Source organism: Phalaenopsis equestris, unplaced genomic scaffold (genome assembly GCF_001263595.1).
Source record: "Phalaenopsis equestris unplaced genomic scaffold, ASM126359v1 Scaffold000107, whole genome shotgun sequence".
NCBI classification, from domain to species: domain Eukaryota; kingdom Viridiplantae; phylum Streptophyta; class Magnoliopsida; order Asparagales; family Orchidaceae; genus Phalaenopsis; species Phalaenopsis equestris.
In genome coordinates this window covers 4,918,396-4,944,244 of record NW_018164549.1, presented here as the reverse complement: position 1 = coordinate 4,944,244, position 25,849 = coordinate 4,918,396, and the positions used below count along the sequence as shown (strand labels likewise).

Sequence of the window (25,849 nt, the reverse complement as noted above, 5' to 3'; positions counted from 1 at the left end):
ATGTTCGTCATCGGTGCTTTTTGGATGTTCCGGGTTTGGCTGCCTGCTTTGGTCCGATACCTTCTGGTCTCTGTTTGGTTTTCTCTTACTCGCTTTTGTATTCCTGCATTCACTGCATGCTTTATCGTTGGCTTCCTTGCTGGTTTGCGGTTAACTGGACACCTGTTTGCTGTGCTGCGTGGATATAGTATTAATTTTAAACTTAAGTTTCACATATACAGGTACCGCCTATTTTCTCTTGCTCTGGATCGGGGGATCTCGACGATTAGAAAATTGCTGATGTCTGGACTTGGATTCACATATGGCTTGACTATTTCTTCGGCTATATTGGACTGCAGATGTGCGCGTTTCTTTGCCTCTGTTTATTTGACTCACACGGTCTCTTTATTTAATACATATACTTAGTAAATTTTGGGGGTCTCCTTTTTGTCGGTATACTTGTATAGCATTTGGGTTTATTTTTTTTTCTGGATGTCGAGTTGTAATGATGGAGGCGGAACACCTATGGTGTGAGTATTGTGTTTCTTTGGATTTTAGTAGCAGGGATTCGTCTCCACACTGTTTTGTACCTCTTTATTTTGATTAATATATAAGGAGCCGAATAATGCTTCTTTCCCAATGTATGTATGTATATATATATATATATATATTATTAAAAGCCCAAGGGCAATTATATTAAGGAGAAAGGGGTACAGATAGGCTGTATGAGTGGACCGAAATAGACACCCAATACATACGGTACAACACACAAAAAAAGAAAAAGAAGAAAATTAAAAACCCAAAAGTAGGTGATACATAAAAGATCAACCAGGTCGACCCACTTTAGTTTTGCCTCTGCCTCTAGTTCTCGGAAACAAACTAACTAACAGATTGGTGAGTTGTGTGCCTTTGCCCGAAATAACAAGAGTATCATCCATTAGATTCCTTAGCTTAAGTAGATCATCATTCTTCTTTTTCCTCCTGAAAGTGTAGACCTGTCATTCCTCATCAGAAGATTGTTGCTCATTCGGATGAGGTGGTACTGCAGTAGAAAAATTGCCAACAAGTGTATGTGAGGTAAGACTTGTTACCCTACCCCTGATACTTCCTGAAGGTGGGGAGTTGTAAGGTTCTCTTGATTATCAGTCCATGCAGATAGGGGTCTTTCATTATTATTTTCAATTTTGAAAGTGTAGGTTGCTCAACAGGGCCATCCAACTTCTCATCAATCGCAGAAACAATATTTTTAGTGGGAGGGTCAACAGGAGCAATAGAATCAGACACCAAATCCTATCCTGTGGTGGTTTTCTCTCCAGGTAGAACAAATATATTCTTAGATCCATCCTTATTCACTTGATCTTTAGATTTCAAAATAGAATGAAACTTATGACATTTATCAAGGGTATGCCTAAACATCTTATAATGAAAACAATAAGGAGGTATATGCTCCATGACGATTTGCTGTCAATATCCATTATGCGTTGTGTTCAACCAAACTTTAGTAACATCAGGCAAAATAATATCTCTTTCACAAGTATTCTGGCCACATAAGGTCTGGTAAGGTTGAAAGTGGGTAGATCTAGCTTCATAGAATCTTCAAGTATGACACCAATAGAGTAAAGAACCTGATGATGAAAAAAGTGCAACTTGAGACCAGGTAGACTAAACCAAATCGTTACAGTAGGAGGTTCATGATTGGGGTCAAAATCAGGAGACCACTTGAGTAGCTTCATTGCTTTACCAACGATGTTAAGATATTTTTTGGAGAAAATCCGAGTGTAGTCCTTAGGCACGATTAACTGAATCAATACATGCCTTCCATCCATGAGCCTCACTTTTTTACTTTCCTGCCAATTTGAGGTCATCAAAACTTTTTCTGATAACTTACGTAGGTGGGTGCTCCCACTGAAATTTTTCAATAAGAGCAAACTTGAATTTGTCAGTCAGCGTTGAAATTTCTGACGCAGAGAAAAAGAGTGTTGTTTTCCCACTTTTTTTGCTTGCATTCTTAATAAAGGGGCAGTCTCCTATACCATCACGATGCTCCTTATAACTTGAAGGAAAGACAACCGCCATCTCTCCCTGAGGATTACCCATCACGTGGGCAAATTGCCTAACACGTGGGCAAAGGAGGTTTCAGGTTCAACCGAAGAAGAAGGAAGCTCCATCTCAGCAAAGAGAAGCCCTGCAAGTTGGGCAGAGGGCAAAAAAAGACGAGCCGAAGAGGTCGGGGTGAAATGCGCAGCAGACAGAAACCGCAGATGAAATGCGCAGAAGACAGACAAGAAACCGCAGCTAGATGAGGGAATCTGCGCAGAAAAGAACCGCAAAAACTGGATGGCACGAATGAGGAGATGACGAAGCCGCAGAAGTAGGCGCCGAACCCCTTCGTCGTTGGGCGCGAAAGAGAAGACGATGATCGCAAAAGAGATTGAAGTCCTTTGTCGTCATCGTCGAGTGCGGGAACTTCGTCGTCGAACACCAAAGGATGGATTGAAGGCTGAAGAAATCAAAGGATGGCGAAAACATATATATATAACTCCTTATTCTACAAGAATTCCCATGGGTGTCAATGTTGATTCCTTTGTATATTCTAGATTGGGTCAATATAAACATAAGCTTGCCCCATGCATGATATTGCTCTCTTTGGGTGCCTTGGCACAAGTATCAATGCATAATATATTTCTATTTAGGGTTCATATATTCCTTAGCATCAATATCAATTAGTTACACATGTGTGTTAAAAATTGATCCAACGCGCCAACCTGACTCAAATCAACTCGAAAAATTTGGGTTAAAATTGACATTATTAATTTTTATTGGGTTTTAGGTTAAAATACCAACTTGTGTACTTTTTTTGGGTTGGTTTGCCAACTCTAAATTCACCCAAATAATTGTTATTCCAATGTTAAATGAGTTACTCGGGTTGGTTTGGTTTAGTTAGGCTAAAGGTTGGGTTTGATTTAGACATTGTGCACGAATAATATTATGGTCGGATATGGGTCAAGCAATTTCAAATCGAACCGATTTCAGGTTAAACTTGAATCCAATCCGCAAACCCAATTTCGCACCCTACCAGTGCATATTTTTTTTACCCTTATTAAGGTGTTGCACATTAGGACGTTTTGCTTAATTGAGATTCAACTAGGCTAGACTCATATTTTTGGCAATTTTATCTAATCAGTCATGTTAATACCATAGTATTGGCTCAAGAGTATGGAGATTACTAGTCCTTTTCTCTTGGATTAATTTGGAATTATATGGAGCAGATTAATTTGTAAAGGTGTACAAAAAGCTATTTTTAGCGTATTGAAATTTTTTTGATAATTTTTTTAATTTTTACAGTTTGAAAATATTTTTTAAGATATTATGGATGTGTAAGTATTCATTAAAATAATATGTATGCTATGCAATATGCTTCCACTTAGTCATCTAGATTTTTCTCTTGAATTTATAATAATTTATGAAATTCAAAGCTAATTTTACAATTTTTTTCATTGAAAAGGCTTGAAACCTAAGTTTTATCAATATTTATAAACCTTGAAATACATCTATTATTATGATTACTTATTTAATTAAAAATAACCATATTATGTTATCTAGTTATCTCGTGTCAATCTGCACTTCTCACAAATAACAACACAATCGGAATAGAGTTTGGAAAATCTACAACATATGCATCTAATAAAGGGGACCACACTCAAGTTGTTTTGATGATATAGGAAAATAGTGTGCGCTACATGGCACTTATGTGGTTGCATGAAAATTTGTTATGTGCTGTTGATGTTTCCATCTTAATTTTTCCCCTGTATATTTACAAGAATTAGAGATGTCACAAACATCTATTGGCTATTGTATGTAAGCTCTAATGGAGATAGCATGCTTTAATTGACTTCTAGGATGGGTGATGATATATTTTTTTATTTCTGTTGGATTATATCAGGGATCAGCTTTAAGCCCATATCTTTTTGCTTTAGTTATGGATGGTCTTACTGGACATCCACAGGAGGATGTACCTTGGTGTATGTTTTTTGCTGATGATATCCTTCTCGAGGAAAAAACGAGAGAAAAAGCTCAGGAAAAACCTGAATTATGGAGGTCAACTTTGGAGTCTAAAGACCTTCCTTTAAGTAGAAATAAAACTGAATACATGGAATATAATTTTAGCAGTAGTAGCTATAGTGACAAAAGTGTAACTTTGGGTGATCAAATTATTAAAAGGTGTGAGGGATTTATATATCTTGGGTCTGCTGTTCAAAGCCATTGTGATATAGATGGGGATGTTAATAGTAGAATTTAACTTGGTTGGTTGAAGTGGAGGAATGCGTCGGGCCTTTTGTGTGATAGAAAAGTACCACTTAGACTGAAAGGAAAATTTTATAAGACGGTGGTGAGACCTGCAATGCTTTATGGCGCTGAATGTTGGCTTTTAAAAGAGAAACATAATACTAAGTTAAGTGTTGTCGAGATGGGAATGATTAGGTGGATGAGTGGCTTTACACTTAGAAACAAAATGCAAAATGAGTATATCCGTGATAGGGTCGATGTAGCTCCTGTGACGGACAAAATTAGAGAAATTCGTCTTAGATGGTTTGGTCACATTAAGCGTCGACCATCTGATGTTCCAATTAGTAGAGTAGATGTTTTAGATTCGACTTATGTTAAGAAAGGCAGAGTAGACCTAGGAAGACTTGGGCTTATTGTATAAAAATGATCTTAATTTATTAGAACTAAATGAAAATATGACACTAAATAGGATACAATGGAGAAAAAGGATTCATGTAGCCGGCCTCACGTAGTGGGATTAAGGTTTTGTTATTGTTGTTACTGTTGTATCCTTAAGGCTTTGAATTTATCTCAAATATCACTAGAAAATCAAATCAATTTTTGGCTTGAGTTAAGATTTGATCGAAGTAAACAAATTGATTAAAAAAGCAAACCCAACACGGATGGAACTTGAATTAAGTTGACCTATGGATCAGATCGAGTTAGCTTGAGATAAGATTGAAACATAAACAAGTTTGCTTGAATGCATAAACACATACGGTTTTTTTGTCTCATCACAATCTTGAATGGATTTGGTTGGTGAATGTAGGCATGTCTAGAACAATTACGCTCCAATCTTCCATTATTGCTCAAATTGCACTCTACCCTTACAAACTTCAATTCAAGCGAGCAATGCCTCCATGGATGGCTCGATGATGCTTGAGAAGAAATCATTCACTGGATTTAGACTTTTAAAAAATAAGCTCAATGAGCCAACTGTTTGTGAGGAAAATGTCCTCTCATCCTTCATTTTTTATGCATTGCATGATAAGGTGTCACTTTGATAGATTTCAGATAAATCCTTCGTCTTCTATGTGATTTACAACCCTATGTTGGTGAAGCTGACAGCAGTTTTGTCATATTGCTTGTGGATTCTCTTAGCAGTGCATTGAAATTGACTTAAAATTACATTGCCAAAAAGCATGTTGCTGTAAAGAGCTAGCAGCCATTGACATGAAGAATTATCTTAATGTTTTGTTCTTTCTGTGCCATCTTGTTTTCTGCATAATAATTTGCATTGTCTGAAAAAATTCAGCATATTATTTAATTTCCATGTGGACAACTTGGTTGAAAATTTTTTCTCTTTTTTTATATTTTTCTAACGGACATAATTTTATAGATATACCCCCCTATGTACCAGCGAAGTGTTGGAAATATGTGCTGGACAGACAGTAGATTTCTGTAAGTTTGCCAATATCCTTTCTGTTTTTAAGTAGTGATATGCAAAGCTTATGTTATTTTTTGCCTTTATCCAATTACTTTTTTCTTCTCTCCAGCTTCTTCTTTCTCGGACAATTACTCATTTTTGTTGTCATCCAATTCAGAATATTCGGATCTGAAAAGAAAAACTTCCCTCTGTTTGATGTAAAAGATGGGACCTTCCACTCAATCATTTATGAGGCACTGTGTACTAATCTTAAAATGCATTACACATTTAGCAGTTCTAATTACATGTCCTAAGGGAATTTTTGCTCCATTCTGTCAATTTCCAATTGGTGGTGCAAATCTTCAATTTCTAAAAGAACCAAAGGATAACTTTGAAATTATTTGTCACTTCATCAATGTTTAGAGCATAAAAAAACACTAGATTTTTGGCTTTTTTTGGCCATATAATAGTTTAATTAACTAAGCTACTGCACTGCAAGAGAACACAAATGAATTGATTCATGAAACATGGGAGCGGATTTGTTATGATTTTTTGGATCTTGGTTTTATTTTTGAATTGACAAGCAAATGTCAATGCTTGGAAACCGCAATGTCTATATGGTTAATGCAAGTAATATTGGTCTTATAGATTTTCCTGAATAAAAAAGAAGCTCAGTGGGAACAATGACACCGGCCTAAGGCAACTAGTCGAAGTGTGAGGTTAGGAAATGGGTTTTAGCAGGGTTGTGGAATGAGGAACAGAGGTGGAAAGGATGACAGTGGTTGAGGAACGGCGAAAACTGTTGTTGGGCAGCAAATCGGACGCCAGAACAGCAGTTCAGTGGCTCCCAGGCTGAAAATAAAGAGAAAATCACGAAACTCCAGCTCCAATGAGGCAAAGTTGCCAAGGAAGATCCACCACATGTTCTTGAACAAGCTACTGACACGCTACTTGAAAAAAATAGAGGATTCAACACTTTCTATGGCAGAAAGCAATGAATACATTATCCAAAATACACAAAACAAAGCAAAAGTCTCAAAAAAATAAGAGATAGCAATATATAAATAATCTAAAGTCAATATGACCCTAATTCTAATTCAGAAATAAAAGAAAAGTAGGTTCCACAAGAACCGTGGCAGCAATAGCTGCTAAAGTTCCCTATTGGGTTTTGAATTGAACAAAAATTCCCTTCTCCCTCTCGTCACACATAAGCAGGATTGTGGAATCCCGTGAAACCGTTGGATGGCTCTCTTGTCAAACATAGTGTCCCATTTACTTGCTCCAAGTGATTCCTTGAGGCGAAGATAAGATGCTGACGCATTAAAAAGAATGAAGAAGAGCTTTAAAGGTAGGAATACATCCAAGGCACAATCATTCTATTGTGACAAAAAGAATGAAAGAAATAGTGGATTCTTATTTATCTTTGTACTTTAGTTACTCTATTATTTTTGTTGAACATTTCAAATGAAATGCTTTGATAGAGCATAGTTATAAACTAGGAAAAATATAATAAAAATGATAATATAATATAAAGATTAAAATGACAACTATTGAAGATAAAGTAGTGATAAATAGGTTTTTAGGTGGTCTGGGCATTTATCATGAATGGGAGAAGATGAATCAATAAGAAGTCTAGATTAAATTGATGGGAAATGATTATAAAGGAACGGCTTAAACAAAGATGGCATGAATTCAAAGTTGTGTATGGTCAGCCATGAAAAATAGAGTTATCTTTTTCGACATTGAACAAGAAAATATGAAAATTTATAAAGATGAAAGCAAAGAATCATGATACAAATCAACATTATGAGTTTTGATTTTATTTTATAGTTGATTTTATTTCATTTGTTTCTTTCTGTTTTTATAGATATTTTACTTGATACAAAGTTATTAGTTATTCAATATTCTTCTATTCATTCCTTAGCTATTTCATCTCTTGTGTTTGTTTATGTAGAAGCACATGTATTATGGTGAAAGAAATCAATTAGTTTTCTGTTTTTTTAACAGGTTACCAAAGTCAATTGGGGATTAGCCATGGATTCCTTAACCCCTTCTCTTTATCCCATACATTTTCTCATGCGTCCCTCATCAACTGCAATTGCCCACTTGCATGCACTCAGTGCATTGTGCTCGCTTGACACAATTGCCACCTCCACCCATAGCACTGCAACCTTGATAAGCCTCACACCTACAATGTTATTATGCTTCTATCTTGTGCTTTGAGCTCCCCATAACTTATCTTGACCCCCTCACACCTACAACATTCTTTCTCGCTCATTTTATGTTGTCTTATATATCCTCTCACATGTGCAATGTTTACTAAATAGATCTCATCCTATGATTTCTCCTTAACATAGTTGAGCAGGCTTCCTTGACCTATATGATTAATTAACTTATAGTTTTGACCTTCTTTTTACTGTGTTCATTGATGACTTTCTTTATTCTTTTCTCTGAAGTGAAGTCCTCCAATATTGATACCATTAGCAAACTCAATGATACCATCTCTCCTGTGGTTTCAAACTTTTCATATCCTCATTGGATCTCATGAAAAAACTCATTATATGGATACTTTGACCCCTAAAGAAACATGCTTTGCCAAATATATAAACTGACAAGCCTCTGACCACAAGATTGATTTTGAATTTTCTTCATTCTACATACTTTTAAAACATTTGTATCTTTTTAGCTTTCACTTTTTGCATTGTTATTTTTTTACTTTCATATGAAAATTTTGTACAAGATGAATAGTACCTTGAAAGGCAAATAGGATGAACTGCAATGTAACTCTTTTACCCCTATCCCACTACTTAGCAAAAGTAAAATGAGGAATTTCCTAATACCAAGTTTTTCTTAGGTGTCCATTCTTCTCTCCAATTTTTTCGAGTTCAATTAATTGTTTATTGTATTGTTTTAAATGTCTCCGTGGGTTTTACACATTCTTTGGGTTTTTTTTATTAATAATGACCGCACACATTCTTCGAGTTATTGAGGGTAGTAGTGATAAACACATACTTTGGGTTACTCAGCTTATTGTTTCATCTTCTTCTAATCACGAACAATGCAGTCGAGGTAATCATGGTGGTGGACATCATTATAATCAATACTTTTTCTACTTTGTTAGCATCTACAAAGACTATTCACTCATTCAACCATTGTTGGAAAAAAAATTGGTTGTCCTTAAGCACTTAACATGTTGTCACCATTACCCTTGATTCTGCTACTTATTTTTTTGCTACTTTTCTCTCCCAAGAAGAATATGAACACCTACTATAGCACTCCCAGTTGACTACCTCAGCTTTTCTTATTATTTATGAAAAAAATTGGTTGTCCTTGAGCACTTAGCATGTTGTCACCATTAACCTTGATTCTGCTACTTATTTTTTAGCTACTTTTCTCTGCCAAGAAGAATATGATCACCTACTATGACACTCCCAGTTGACTACCTCAGCTTTTCTTGTTATTTATTCTAGTAAACAATTGCAACTGCACTTTAGTACTTCTTAAGTTCTAGATTATGATACCTCCTCATATGACAGGTAATCCACAATTACTTATCTCATTTATTATTTATTTTAGCCCTTCTATCTTCATTATTGATGGATCTCTCTTTTCTATCACTCGGAAATATTACAGGCTTCTCATCAATTTATTAAAATGTCGTATATATTCCCACTTTCTTGGAAATCTTTATCTATAAGTTATCGATGGAAACCGTATAAATGGTCAATGTTCTTTTATCTTAATATTATTTTTTTAGGATCACAGCAGGAAGAAAGCAATTGTGGGTGTCGAAGTTGGAGGCATTTACTAATTATTTAATGTTATGTATATATCCTTATCTTTTATTATTTTCTCAAACTAGTGCCATTATAGTCTTGGCCACGTCTTCTATATATTTGGATTTATACTTATTTTCCTTTTATTTCTAAGATTGATTTGAAGCTTATGAATATGTTGAACAACATTGTCTCTCTTTTCTTATCTCTACATTTCTTATAATAATACTCCTTTTCACTTGGTAAATTTTGATCTTTCTACGTGGATTTTTATTCTTTCATTTTTTTTATTAATGACTACACTTTAGTTTTTCAGTGTATTGCTTAAACTATTGATTCAAAGTCTTTCTTATATTTAAGCAATTTTATCAAGAAACAAATGTTAAATCTTTCACCTATAATTCTTTAACATAATGATACCTTGAAATATGTGTTAATTTTCGTGTCTTCTATGTTAAAAAATAGTGCTATACATCAATCATTGTTTTATACATTCAACAAAATAATGCTAAATGTAAGCATTGACGTTTCTTTTTTGTTGCTTGTAGTTTAATATTTATGTAAATATTTCTTGATAGTTTTGGGGAGACGCTTTTTTTACAGTATGCTTAATCAGTCACGCGTCTTCCAGTGCTCCAATAGAAGTTAAACCCTTTTTTCCTTTCTTTATCCACGTACATCGTTTTTTCTTCTAATTTCTTGTGCTTTTCATTATATGTTTATCCACTCTTTTTTCTATATTTGACAAAGTCTCTCCTTATGCAATTAAATGTATCTATTGGAGCAATCTTGTAATTTGGTAGTTTATGCTTTCATATTCTATCTACATTTTCCCTTGATGTATCTATCCATTGAGATTATCTTCTGCAAAATATTTTTCTGCTAACCTCTTTCCTCCACAGTAAAATTTTCTCCCAGTATTTTTACTTAGCTTCTTGATTCAGTGTGCACCCTACAACAAAACGTTTTTGCTTGCTAACCTCTTTGCCTCCTTTTTTATGCATCTCCTTCCATCTTATTTCTTTTCTCTATGCATATATCTACATTTAGAATCTCATATCCTCTCCCAAGTACTCTACAAAATGTTAACAACGATGTATTAATCATATGATACAATCTTTTACATACTTTGATAATTTATCCTCTTCGTTTCCTCATTTTACTTATCCCTTCGTTGTCTCTATTTTTAGGACCTATCAATCAGCATTCATTGGTCTTAACTAGAAGAATAAACTGGAGGTGGAGATTGTTTTTTTTTATCATCACATTTAGGACTTATTTTCCTCCTTCCCTTTTAGTGGTGTAAAGCTTATTTTATGTTGAAATGTGTGGAAAATCAGGGTCGACCAACCTCATAGTTATTGTGGGACTTAGGGTCTGTTTGGGGCAGTTGCTTCTATTTGAAGAAACAGTTGTGAAGTTGTTGTAAAAAAAAATAATTTTCAAAAAGTTTTGGTGGCTATTACGAGTTTATTTTATTTTCAAAAAGTCAGACCACAGTTTTCTGGTAGCCACTACACTTTAACAACGCAGATTAAAAAACAGGTTTCTATCACATAAATTTATAAAAAATAACAATAAATTAGTTTCCCAAATAGAACTGTGGTGGCGGTCTGAAAAACAAAGCAGACAAAAACTTGTCCCAAACAGTCCCGTAATTGGTGTAAATTTGGAAATTCGTTGGTTAGTCATTCTCTTTCTATTTTTATGCTTATTTAATTTTATGTCAGAATTATTTCATTTCCAAATTTAGATTAGAGATATTTAACAATCTTGCAAATTAAGAGGGTTGATTTCCCTATATATGTACCTCATGTGAATGATGAAATCAAACAAGTTTTTCCTCCAAGAGGTTATTTTTCTACGTAGTATCACAACCTAGAAATCTGTCGTTTTCACATTCAAGCACTCTATCTTCGTCATCTTCTTCTTCCTTTGAAAGCTTTGAATTAGAAGTGTTGAAGTGTCCTTCGTGTCTCCAGCAATGTCAGCGACGATAATGAAGAATCCGTAGGATTTCTCTGACTTCATCTTCAACACACGAAGTCTTCTCCTCTCATAAGGCACAGAAGTTAAGGTTGTTGTGTCATCTCCTTGTGTACATATGAGATCGCAGTGCTCTGTCATACAAATCTTCTACTCGATCAGAGAGTTCCTGTCATCCGTCTCTTCTGCTCGATCTGATTGTAATCTTATGTCAAACAACTCCTTGCAGCTGAAATCTCCTCCACCGGTCCTCTCCCTGCCACTACAACAACCAGCGGCCTCTCCGGTCTTCTCCTTTCCTCGCCGAACCTATCGGCCTCCTTTGGGCCTTCTTCTTTCCCAACAACTTTTCCTTGTCCTCCGATATGCTGACCCTCCTTTGAAGCCCCTACCCTTTTTCCTGGGACCAGAATTCTCCTTGCAGTTCAATTCTTGTAGTCGGAAGCTTTTTGCAACCTGAGTTATCCTTGCTACAGGACCTCCTTCGGCAGAACCCTCCTGCAGCAACAGTAGCAAGAACACCTATTGTTCTGCAGGCCCTCTGCTAGAACTTCTCTCTACATCCGTCAGTGCAGGAATTCTCCAAACAGGCCGCAAACTCCATGCAGGCCCTCCTATTCAAGCAGACCTCTCCGGCTTTCTAGGAATTTCTCCACTTTTGCGGCAAGAAGCAGTCTAGAATACTGTAACTTGTAGCTGCTAGGAATTCTTCCAACCTTAAACGTGCATAGGACTTATGAAGTCATCTAGTTCTTCATTGCCTATTGTTTCTGATCACATGACTGGAGAAATTCTTGTTCTCATCAATTATCAAGAGATCACCATGCTGATGGATCTCACTCCAGGATTGTTGGGAAAGGGGATGTGAAAGTTTCCAAAGATCTATGTCTGTGCAAGAATTATTCTCTTAACACACAAATGTCATCTCCACTTTCCTCTTATCGTGATTTTGAGACTGTTGTATCTGAATATATTGAAATTCAAGTTTTTATGACATTATTACCTTCTGGGTCATCCCAATTTTTATTATATTGCAATGTTATACCCTCATCTTTTTATTCACATTAAACTAGTTTTATCAGTGTGAAATCTGTCAATTAACTGAACATACTCGTCATGTATATTTTTATCTCAGTTCAAACCCTCGCATATTTTTTCTATCATCCATAGTTGAGGACCTTCAAAAGTGAAAATCCTCAATGGAGTCAGATGGTTTATATTCTTCAATCATGATCACACTAGAATCTGTTAGATATTCCTCATGAAGGAGAAATCTAAAACAACACAAATCTTTTTTGTCCTTTCATGACATGATTTACACTTAGGTTCAATGTAAAATTCATATTGTCAAGACCGATAATGCAAAGGAATATTTCAACTCTATCATTGGACGCTTCCTTGTAAATAATGATATCATCCATATGAGTTCCGGTGTTGAGACTCCACAATAAAATGGGATAGTTGGGAGGAAGAATAAACATCTTCTTGATGTATCTAGATCTATAACGCTTTCTCACAATGTCCCAAAAATTTTGTGGGGAGTGTTTGTGCTCTTAGCCACCAACCTCATTAGTAGAATATCAGCAAAATTTTTGGATTCAAAGCCTCTCTCTATGTTTTGATGGAAAAATATCCTCATGTTAGAACTTTTTCATGCAATCTTCGTCTAAAAGCATTTGGTTGTCACCGTTGTCCACATTCACCAACCAAATTGCAGAAAGCTTCACCCAAAATCCATCAAATGTATCTTTTTTTATTGTGCTTCTAACAAAAAGGGGTATACGTGTTATTCACTTATCACTAAAAAATATTATAACTCTATGGATATTATATTCTTGGAAAAATAATCATGTTACCCCAAATTTAAAATTTAGGGAGAGTGAATATCAGATTTGGGACATTATTTTGGAATGAACTGGAAGCATCAAAACCTATTCTTATTTCTGTCTAAGCATCCTTTCTTGTAAGTTTTACCACTTGAGGATATCCAATTTGAGGTTGACAATAAGGAAATGCATAAGAAACTTTGTATGCACATTAGGAGAAAGAAATCCATTGAGCTGGATAAGGATAATGTGCAATCTCAGGACCGTTCACAACCAAACATAAATTCACATATCTTTCAAGTTCCAAGGGAGGTGGAATCTGGTGGGGAAGACAGAAAAAGTTGCACAAATTATTCTGTCTAGAGTTATGTACCTATGGGAAGTTATCATCAACTTATAAAACTTTTGTATCTAATATTGTCAGTAAGCAAGTACTCAAGTCTATTCATGAAGCACTTTAAAGCTCAAAATGGAAAAAGACAGTCAAAGAGGATCCAAAAACTTGATCAAAGTGGCACATGAACCTTTATAAAGCTTCCTCCATAAAGAAGACTTGTTAGGTGCAAATGGGTGTTCAATGACATGTACAAAGCAGATGGGAGCATTGAGATATTCAAGGCTAGGTTATTGGCCAAAGGTTTTACTTAGTATTTTGGGATTATCAAGAGACATTCGTACTAGTGGCCAAACTAAATACTATAAGAGTTATTCTTTCATTGGCAGTGAACAAAGAGTGAGAATTGCATCAACTTGATATCAAGAATGCCTTTTTAAATGGAGATTTTGAAGAAGTGTATATGCTGGTCTCACCAGTACTGAAAAACAGCTCAAAGAAACATCTAGTATGTAAATTAAGAAATTCACTCTATAGACTTAAATAAACTCAACGGGCTTGGTTTGACAAATTTTTCAAGGCTTTGAAATCTAATATTTACATTCAATGCCAAGCCGATCATATATTGTTCTTAAAGTATTAAAAAAGCTGTGCTTATTTTCTATGTAGATGATATGATCCTCATAAGTGATGATGAAAAAAAGATTGGAAAGATTAAAGAGATTCTTGCCATTGAATTTGAAATTTGAAATCAAAGATCTGGGAGCTATAAAATATTTTATTTGCATGTAAGTGGCAAGGTCCAAGACATAAATTGTGATATCCCAAAGAAAGTTCATCCTAAATATACTAAAAATGACATGGATGTTGGGGTGTAAATCTGTTGAGACTCCTATGCAATTCAACAAAATATTCTATTCAGGAGGAGAAAAGACACCAGTAGAAAAAGATAGATACTAGAGATTTGTAGGAAAGCTTGTCTATCTGTCACACGGTAACCCTGATATCGCTTATTTTGTCTGCATCGTGAGTCAATGTATGAATAATCCATATGAAGAATATTTGAAGATGGTTTACAAAATATTAAGCTTTCTTAAGAAGACCCTTGGTAGAGGGTTAAGTAAAGATTACATTAATGCTACTTGGGCAGGAGAACTCATCGGTAGAAAAATCCACAGCTGAGTATTGTTCCTATGTATGGGAAAATTTTTGTCAAATAGAGGAGCAATAAGCAAACAGTGATATCCAGAAGTATTGCAGAATTAGAGTATCGGGCACTTTGGGAATTTGTGAAGGAATGTGGATCCTAAGGTTACTAAATGAGTTGGGATACTCCATAGTCAATCCCATAAAGATGTTCTATGATAGCCAAGTCGTCATTAGTAGTGCAGGAAATCATGTGCATCATGAAAGGACCAAACACATTGAGATAGATAAACTTTTTGTTTTTGAAAAGGTTAATGCTGACATTATTCACATGATCTACATTCCAACACATCTCCAAATTGCTGATGTTTTCAATAAAGCTCTATCTGTGGCTGCTTCACTTAGTTGAATACTATGTTGGGCCATTACAACATGTATGATCCAGCTTGAGGGGAGAGTGTGGAAAATCAGGAAGGTGGAAAATCTATTGGGGGACTTAATCGGAGATAAATTTGAAAACTCCTTGATTAGTTATTATCTTTCTATATTTAGATTAGAGATATTTGGAAGGCTTGTAAATTAGGAGGGTTGGTCTCCTTCTAAATGTATCTTGCATGTGAATAATAAAATCAAGTAATTTTTTCCTCCAAGAGGTTGTTTTTCTACAATATGTTTTTTATGATTACTCCATTTTGAAGAATCATTGATCTCTACAAAAGCTTTATTGATGATAAAAGGATGGTATTGATTATTTTGAAACATTCTCAACGGTTGCTTCACTTAACTCTATTGGCATCCTCTCCATAGCCACTAATCAGCAAGCGATTCTCACTGTAAATGGATGCCAAAATTGCCTTTCTCTATAGAGAATTATTCAGAAGTATTTATATGGAGCAACCTTGCTAAAGGGGAAACAAAACATGTATGTTTCAAAGTTTAATTGGGTTTGAACTAAAGTCGCTTTGTCTAGTTTAGTAAACTTTGCATAGTCATTGTTGATACCGGTCTTCAAAGTAGCTCAATTGATCATTTTATTTTCATCTGTCACTTTTCCTCTGATATTTTGATCATTGTTATATTAATAACATTCTTCTCCCTGGGCATGATATTGTACTATTGAAAATATGAAATAGTGTCAATTGATGTCCAAAATAATTTAGTGGCATTGAGTTTGTTTAAACGGTGTTTTTCTTTCGAAGAAGAACTGTGCATAATCCTGCTTAATGATATTGGATCTCTCAGGTGCAAATCTGATGACTTTTCCGAAGGCACTGTTAGACATTTAATGATGAGGAGAGCTTTGAAGGTGCTTCTTGTAATTGACATTTGGCCATGAAAAAAATAACACTCGAAAGATGTCTATAGGATTTTAAGATATATTAAGAAGTCTCATAAAAATGGTTTGGCTTATTAGAAACACTTAAAAACTTACTATGATGTTGCTTTGGATTAAGCTAAAGATAATAAGTTCAGTTTGAGATGGTGTTTTTTATTTTTTTACTTTTGACGGAAATCTTGTTTCATAGAAAATTAAAAGTCAAATTTATTGTTATTATATCTTTTGATGAATATATTGTTATATTATATTTTTCCTGTGAAATGATATGGATTAAAAGGATTATAAATTTGGTAGAAAATTTTTGCATTCTTATTACTCCATCAAGATTCTTAAGTATGATAATTAGGAAATAATTTGTATATCTGAAAATCCTATTTTTCATTAAAAATAAAACACGATGAAGTAGATTTTCTTTTGATCAATGATGAAATTCTTTCAAAGAATATCGATAGCCGATCCTCCTCATCATGTCTCTTGTTAAAAACACGTGGTACATATTTTCATGAAGGCTATAAGATCACTCCATTCTACTATCTTTGCAGCAAGCTACATTATCATAATATATATGTTTTAACTTTAGGGTGAGTGTTATCTTAGGGACTTCACAATATCAAAAGTTATTAATTATTCAATATCACATCTTTCTTTTGTTTTACATCCTCTTAATTGAGAATATTTTCCATTTTATTTCATTCTGTTTTATTGCTTTTAATTGCCTACATTTTATTTTATTATATTATTATTATTTTTTTGTTTATGACCTACATAAAGACATGTATTTTATTGACAGGTGCTAATCAATTTTCATTTGTTATGGGCTTGTTTGGAATCAATTTTGTTTTTTTTTAATTTTTTCCTTTTCTTTTGTTTTTAAAATCATGTTTGTTTAGTGTGTTTATTACATGTTTTTATTTTTGTTTCTAAAGATAAAATAACATCTTTTTGAAATCAAAAAATAATTTTTAGGTGTTTTGAGTGTTTTTAAAAGCAATCATACTTAGCTAAATATTCAATATGTTTTGTTTTAAATCAAAATATAAATAAAATAAAATAAAATAAAATAAAGATTATCCCATACGACCCGACCCCTATGGTTTTTAAAAGTTTTTATTTTAGTTTCAATAGTTTAGGGGTACTTTGGGATCACTTTTGATTTTGATTTTTTGTTTTGTTTATGTTTTGATTTAAAATAAAAAATGTTTGGTATAATATAACATATTTAGGTATTTTTAAAAACACTTAAAGTAACTTTTTGATGTTTTGAGTATTTTTAAAGATAAGCTAATTTAAATAAAATATAAAAACATGTAAAAATACACTCAACAAACATTTTTTAAATTAAAAGCAAAAGCAAAAACAAAATACAAAAAATAAAAATGATTCCAAACATGCCTTAGTGTTTTTCTCTTGATAAACAAGCCTAAGATGGTCCCTATAAAGAATAGGTATTGATATTGTTCTAGGGCTCCTAGAAGGCGATCAAGATGGAGATTTATGGTCGGTCTGGGGCAGCTGCAGCTTATCCAGATAAATAACTTATTCTGATAATTTGCTGATTAGCAGCTTATCCTGATAAACTGGTTGACTATTTGGTTTGTACTTTTGAAAAACAGTTATTTCTGGATAAATGATCATTCTGCTTCTGATCTGGATAAGTTTAGTTGTTTACACAAACTACTGGTGTGTACAAATCGCACAGTGAAACATTCATACTTACACCTAAGAAGCTAAGAGAAATTTTAAAAGCAGAAACTTCAAGAAGAAGAAAAAGAAAATGTTGATGATGATGGAAGAGTTTACCTACACTACCTACGAAAGAAGACGAAAAAAGTAAATTGAAGAGAAGAGGAGCGCGCGAGAGGCTAGTTTAACACTCTGTGAAGAGGAGCTTTGTCTTTCAGTTCCCACGCGCGGGAGAAGAGGAGCGCGTGAGAGGATAGGGAAGGGCTCTGCGAAGGGGCAAACATGAGAAGTAAAGAAGAGAAACGCGGACCGCGAGGTGAGACCCGTTGTCTGCGTTAAGCTATTAATTGCAACGACATTTTCAAAACACCCCCAAACCCGTCTTCCAAACACTATGACCGCGTTTTCAAAACACCGCCGTTATGTTTCCGCTCTGCCAAACACACCCTTAATGGGGAAGTGGTTGTGGAATAGCAAGGTTGAAGGCATTTGGAAGGGGATACGCGTCGTTTGATAACTGTCCCGACTGAAAACAACAAAAAAGAATCTGAAATGACGATGTAAAAATGGGGAGAAGATTCCATCACCAGTTCCTTTACAAGATACAAACACATTGCTTACAAAAAGAAATTATACATCATTAGGAGACCATCAAATTGGGGATTAACGTCTCGAAACTCAATAACAATAGCAAATAGTCCCCTAAACTAGAAAGTAACATGATATAAATAGTTCTCTCATAAATTAACTTAATTAAAAAAAAAAGAAATAGGAAGAAAGCAAAAAGGAAAAGGTTGGGTTGAAATATGTAAAGGAACAACATTCCGGACGTAATAGATTTCCCACAATTGCGGGAATTCATAGTTCTTGCGATCGGTAACTCGACAGGATCGTGAATCCTGCCTATTCAAAATTCGGCTGAAGTGGGAGCTCACGCTTCATTCTCTCCTGTTAGGAGGACTTCTCTAAAAGGGTTTGGATCCCACTGTCAGATGTTTTTTTTCCACAAAGCACTTAAAAATATTTCCGAAGTTATAGTTCACCACCCTATTTGTTCATCTATCTGTAGGTGCACTATTCAACTGAACTAAAACATGGCACCCAGATTACCCTATATAGCCTTTCAAAAATAGCTGAAAACCTTCTCATCTCTAGTATCTTGGATCTTCCTTAAAAGTGACAATTTATGAGGTGTAGACTATATCTTTAAAATTTTGAAATTCTCTTTTCTAGGCTTGTCATGTGTCTTATGTTGACTCCTCAAACTCATGACTCTCTTGGACAACCAATTTCAGACTTGTTGATGCTCGTGTTAATGCATGCAAAAAGCTAGTTCGTGGCACCACATTCTCAAACTTTTTATGAACACTCATCACCTCTGACGAACTATCTTCTAGAACAACCAATGTTAATTCTGTTGGAGTCTCTCTCATAGTTTCAATTTGAATCACTAGCATCTCTCTCTCATCTATTGCAAGCTAGTATTCTTCTCTATTCTCCTCATTTAGATCTTTACCCTCTCTCCTTCATTGGACCCTGTTTAGTGAAAGATATCACATTTTTGTGTAAATTAGACACAATGTGTTCAGAGTCATGGCACTTCAAGCACTTCTTGGTTGGGGTAGATTTAATAATGCTAATGGTCTCCACTTTGTCTCGACTCTACATCGATCTTGCCTCTCGTGGTGTAGGTTGTGATGTGTGTACTCTTTTTTCTTGATCTTAGGGTTGAATTGTGTTTGAAGAGTGGTGTGGACCTAATATTGTAGTGTTGTCTCTCCACCTTCAGAACTAGGGTATATACATCGAGTAAGGATTGGTTCGGATGCAGTTGCACCACATTATTAATAGATCCTCAATCCTTTAAGATATCTTATTATTGTACTCTCTTCTGGTTCAACAACTCACATTTCAATATGATTTGATCAAATTCAGCTGTGTACTTCACCGGAGAATCTCTCCAGTGCAGGTGATGACATTTTTGGAACATATTATGTCGGTAATTTGGGGAAAGATATTTACAGTGCATCTCTCTCTTCATTTTAAATCAGATGGTGATCTTACTCTAGGTTCTCCTATCATAATGAAGCATTATTCGACTGATTTGACCCTTCTGTCTGGTGAAACATGTTTATATTCAATGACTCGTTTCACTGTTTGAAGCCACTCGATGAACTCTTTTGAATTCATGTGACCATCAAAATCTGGAAAGTCAATCTTCACTCCAAAATCATGGTTTCTCCTTTGATATATCATGCCAAATCGTCAGGGTATTGATTCTTCGTTACTTGAATTTTTTTGGTGGAAGAGATTCGCTTCTCACAATTTGATGAGTCACTATTGTGGCCATGAGTGGCCACCGAATTATCTCTCTCAAAAGATACAAGTCTCTGTTACAGTTGGAGGATTTTTTTTGTTATATATTCTCCACAGTAAATTTCCAGACACATCGTTTAGAGTTTTTTCTTGGCAGCTTGACGTTATTTTCTCCTGATCAGGTTTTTGACGGATGTTTGATTGCAAATAAAGGTTGATCGAGGGTTTAGGTGTCGGGCTGGAATTTTGGTAAATATTTGATTTTGAAAACTAGGGTTGAGTCTTGGAATTGTAGTAGGAATGATTTGGGTATCATGTGAATTTTTTTTTTTGAAATTTTAGATTTGGACAAAAAAGATAAGCTTAAAAATTCTAGGACTTGCCAAGCTTTGATACTAGATGATATTATTCTAGGACTCCTAGAAAGTGTTTAGAAAGGGACTTTGGAGGGGAGGTGGTTGTGAGAGAACAAGTAAGTGAAAATATGGGGAATCAATGACGTTTGGAATGTGATATGAGGTGAAATCTATTGTTGGACAATAAATCGACATAATCGGTTGTTTTTTGTACTGAAATCAACAGTTGAACTTCATGAGATACAAGCGGCGAGGATGATCCACCACTTTTTACTTTCACAAGTGGTGTATCCTATCTTGCTCAGAAATAGGTGGTGGATCCTCCTTACTGCCCATATCTCAACTTTTTGATTGGTTCTTGGTCTTTTATTATCCATGCAACTTCCATTGTACTTAATTAAGGTTTATTTGAGATGTAATGCACGTATGAACGTAATATATGATCACCATCACATTGATCGATATAGTTTATGAAATCACTCATCTTAATAAATAATATCAATTTATTAATAATCTTTACAAATTATCATATAATCTTGGAACCAAGAATTGACTCAATGTTGACCCAAATGTGAAAATTATTAAGTATATATTATAAAGATGTATAAATGGACTTTATTTTCATATTTATTACAAATGTTATTGCTTTTTTGTTTTTTTTTAGTTGTTTTGGGAGTGGGTGGTTCTTATTTACATACATACCATCCAATCTTATGTATTTACATATCTAACACCTAAACTTTGTTTTTGCATTTATACCACCCAAATCATACATATCAAATAAAAAAACACCACCTGTTAACTTATAAAATATGAAATTCGGCTTTTCATACATATATAAGGTGTTATATGTTGAGATTTAGAATAGACCAGCATGATTTTATTGATAGGAGGAAAGGCGTTTAAAGTCAATTATAATAGGCATAATAAAGGAAAGAAAGAAAACCAGAATAAAACTATGAAAGAAAATAAAACAGAATACAACAAAACAAGGAATACATAATCAGAAAATAAGAGCAAATAATAAGTAATAGCGGTATAGGGATAGCCTTTATGATTTAATACTCTCTCTCGAGTCGAAGCATAGATGTCATTCATGCTCAACTTGAAATTGAAGTCATCAAATAAAGAGCGAGGGAAATTTTTGGTGAGGATGTCTGCTAGTTGACCACTAGAAGACACATATGGAATGCAAATCTCCGTAGACTCAATCTTTTATTTGATGAAGTGTTGTCGATCTCCACATGTTTGGTACGATCATGCTGGACAGGATTGTGAGCAATGTTGATTGCAACCTTATTATCACAGAATAGCTGCAGCGGGGCGGAAGTTGGTATACGAAGTTCGTGGAGCATGATGCGTAGCAGAGAGCTTTATAAATTCCTAAGGACAGAGATCGGAATTCAGCTTCAACACTGCTTCAGACAACCACCGACTGTTTGTTATTTTTCCATGTAACAAGATTGCCCCATCCAAATGAGCAATACCTGAAGTGGAACACCAATCATGAACTGATCCGACCTTATCATCATCAGTATAAACAACAATAAACTGAGAGGTGTGACGGGAAAAAAAACAAAGCTGAGCTCGGTATACCTTTTAAGTAGTGGAGAATCCGGTGGATAGCTTGGGCGTGGTGCTCGTAGGGGTCTTGCATAAATCGACTTATTATTTCAACTGCGCGGCATATGTCAGGGCGAGTATGAGTGAGGTAGATGACTTTTCCCACAAGACTCTGGTAATGAGCCTTGTGAACTGACACAACATTAGGAATGTCAGATAACTTTTCATTAGGATTCATAGGAATAACAATAGGTTTGCACCAAAGAAGGTTGTTCTCTATCAAGAGATCAATCACATATTTGAGCTGAGACAGGTAAATTCCCCGAGAGGACTGAACCACTTCCATGCCTACGAAGTACCGGAGATGTCCCAAGTCTTTCATCTCGAAGGATGAAGCATGAATGTCTTTAAGGACTTCAATGCTTCGAGATCGTTGTGTGTAAGAATAATATCTTCAATATAGGCAATAAGTATAGCCACCTGGCCACTGGAGGAATGTCAGAAGAAGAGGGTTTGATTTGATTGAGCCTAAGTAAAACCTTGACCCATGACCACATTTGTTAACTTGTCGAGTCCTGCCCTTGGGGACTGTATTAGCCTATAGGACTTTCTTAGCCTGCACACTTGTCCTCTGGAGGTAATATAATCAAAACCTGGAGGGAGAGACATATACACTTCTTTTGCAGCTCTCCATTCAAGAATACATTCTTGACATCTAGTTGAAATAACGATCAATTCAGATTAACCGCAAGTGACAACAAGACCCGAATAGTATTTAACTTAGCCAGTGGAATAAATGTCTATTCATAGTCAACTCCGTAGTTTGTGAGTATCATTTGCGACCAATCTTGTCTTGTTGTGTTCAAAGAGTTGAACTTGATGCTGAAAATCCATTGACACTACAACTTTCTTACCCCAAAAAAGTCTATGACATACCACATATAGTTCCACTGAAAGATACTCATCTCCTCCATTACTTTCGTTTTCTAGGTTGGATCAACAAGGGCAACCTCAATAGTAGTCTGTCAGGGCAGTAGCAAATGCTCTTTAGATCAGCGATAAATTGTGAAAAGAGACATTTTGTCATAGAATAGAGGGATTGCGTAGCTTTCTCGAAGAGCTCACCTCCTTATTCTGTTGAGGGATTGTATTGAGGCTGCCGCTCGGAGTAGAGTCAAGGTCTTGTAAGGAGGTAGTGGACTCCAGATTAGGAGCATTGGAACGGGTGTGTCGAGTGTAGACACGATGGTGGGAGGAGATGGTGCACTCAATAGAACAGAGGACTCCTCAGAGTTAGGAACAATGGGGGGACCATTCATAGGAGTAGAATAATGAATAGTGTCGGGGAACTCAAGCTTCCCTTCACTAGAAGCCGAGCTAGAAAATAGGGAACACTTTCAAAGGAGGAGACATCAGTACTCACATAGATTTTGTTTGTGGTTTGCATGGGAGCGGGGAGTGGAGGCGATCCTCCGGCGGAGTCAAAAACACCTTATAAGAGTGATTCATTGAAAGAATCAGCCATAATTCTTATTGAGCCAAAAGATATGTTGTGGTTCTGAGCCATTGATGAATTTTGGTAGAATCACGACAAAAAAATACAACTGCAAGAATTGCAGGTAGCATGACAACTGCAGAACCGCGACAGCAGGAACAGAGGAGATGCAGGACGACTGCAAAAATCCTTCCTACAGAACCGTGACAGCAAGAGCAGAGAAGATTAGCGGTAAGTTTAGGCAGACCGGCAATAGCACGCTGTGACAGAGGAGTCTGGCTGTTTAAACTTACAGGGAGGCTTGTGGTTGTGTTGCACCACGAGATCTTGCGAACAGGAGGACTCTGCAGTTTGTTGGAACCGACAGGGGAGGCTGCTGGCTAGGAGGAGGCGGTTGTTGGAACCGACAGAGTAGGAGACTGTTGGAACCGACAGAGGAGGTGGCCGTTGGAACCCGCAGAGGGGTCCAAGGGTTGTTGGATCTAGGATTAGACTCTGATACCATGTTGAAATTTGGAATAGACCATCAAGATTTTATTGATAGGAGAAGGGGTATTTAAACCCAATTATAATAGAAATAATAAAGGAAAGAAATAAAACCAGATTAAAACCACTAAGAAAGAAAATAAAACAGAATTAAGCAAAATAGGAAATACATAATCAGGGAAATAGATCAATTAATAAGTAATAATGACATAGGAATAACAATTATAATCTAATAGTAATCTAATAGTATTTTTGTAAAAATTAAAGTTTAGTTAGTAGATGAATAAGAATGGAGTGCATATGTATACAAATCTTTCTTCTCTTCTTTTTTTTTTTTAACTTTTATCATGATTTCACCAAGTTGAGCATTTCGAAAACATCTTTCTGAATAGGCTGATATGTCTCAGGCCAGAGCTGCCCATTGATGAGGCCTAGCATGAATAATTCTTCCTCTACTGTTTAAATCTCAGAATTTCTACTATTTTGCAGTGATTAACAATGTTTAGTTTCTTCAGGGGTTGCTGCAGAAGGAGCGGGGCCTGTTGCTGAAGCAGAAGCACTTGCACTTCAAAGTCTCAGTAGGTATTATGCCTTCTCCACAGTCTACCTGTAATAAAAAAAATGGGATATATTAACCATCAAGGCTCTAACAGTCATGTTCGTGCTGTTGTCGCCACACTTGGTGGCCACCATGGAGCTGCTTCATGGCATGATAAGTGGCGGCACCTCCACGCCGGATTCACTGTTTGGCTGTCGAAATCCATAGCTGCAGGCAAAGAATCTCTTCTGCTTATTTCCCAATTTTACAATATGAAGATTTTAAAAAGATTTACATACATGCCACTCTGCCTATATATTTACATATCTAACCCCTAAACTTTAACTTTTGCATACAGGCTATCTTACCTATGCATGAAAATCTGTATTTCACTATTTAGAAGCTAGAACAGTTGTATTTTTTATGTGATATGAACAATTTGAATGGTATAAATGTAAAAAAGCAAAATTTAGCCGTTACTGTGTAAATACATTAGAATTGGGTGGTATGTATGTAAATGCCCCATGATTTTATTGCTGTAATGCTGCAGATGAGGTAAGTGCAAGAGAGGAGGCCAAAAGAAACATGGAAGATGGATGTCTTGCTTACACCAACGCTGATGTAGTCGTGAAACTTGTTGGATGGGAGAAGAATCGCGCACAAGAGGTTGCTTTAGCTTGTTTGAGAGCACTCAAACAACTGATACTGTCTGATAAGCAGATTACAGGTGATTTCTGGCATTCTTTTAATGCACTTCTCAAACTGGACTTAGTTTAATTTCATGCAGATAAGAATATGGTGATTCATTCAAATCTGTAAACTTTATTCTTGCTTTCTTAATTTTCTTGATCTCTGCAGCATTTTCTGAAGCAATGTAAGATTTGGAACTTCTGAAGCTTTTTAATTTTAATAAAATGACTGAATGTGATAAGAAACCACTTATTATAGGAAAGATCATATATAAAATTTATATATTTTTTTAAATTTTAATATAGTTTAGGTGCATTTTAAATTAATATGCCTTTTTAAACAAGCCAGCTTTTTTAATTTTAAAACAAATCGGTTTGGCTCAGTTTCACTCACCTCTACTCTGAACTCTTTTCATGTTTTGATGACAGGGAAGAAGAGTCTGTACATCAGGTTAGGATGCCGTGGAGATTGGCCCAATATCAAACCTCCCGGTTGGGACCCATCCAGTGGGCATTGAAATGTAAGCACTGCTTTTAATCTTTGTAAATTTTGAACATAAATTGATGATAATCTCTTTGATTGTAATTTTTTCCTTGTTTTTTCAATGCAAACCTGTAAAATACCTCTTCACGTGGTCATGATAT

General features: G+C 35.4%; 1 protein-coding gene across 1 annotated transcript in view; it reads left to right on the top strand.

Moving 5' to 3' along the window:
* LOC110020720 (probable inactive shikimate kinase like 2, chloroplastic) overlaps positions 1-25,849 on the top strand; it is a 28,976-nt gene continuing 3,127 nt past the window's right edge. Inside the window, exons 1-7 of the mRNA XM_020718913.1 lie at positions 1-171; positions 270-340; positions 5,645-5,706; positions 24,493-24,559; positions 24,631-24,749; positions 25,066-25,242; positions 25,634-25,725. Of these exons, the coding sequence (XP_020574572.1) occupies positions 1-171; positions 270-340; positions 5,645-5,706; positions 24,493-24,559; positions 24,631-24,749; positions 25,066-25,242; positions 25,634-25,722 (756 nt within the window). The 3' untranslated portion in view covers positions 25,723-25,725. The remainder of the gene's footprint in view (positions 172-269; positions 341-5,644; positions 5,707-24,492; positions 24,560-24,630; positions 24,750-25,065; positions 25,243-25,633; positions 25,726-25,849) is intronic.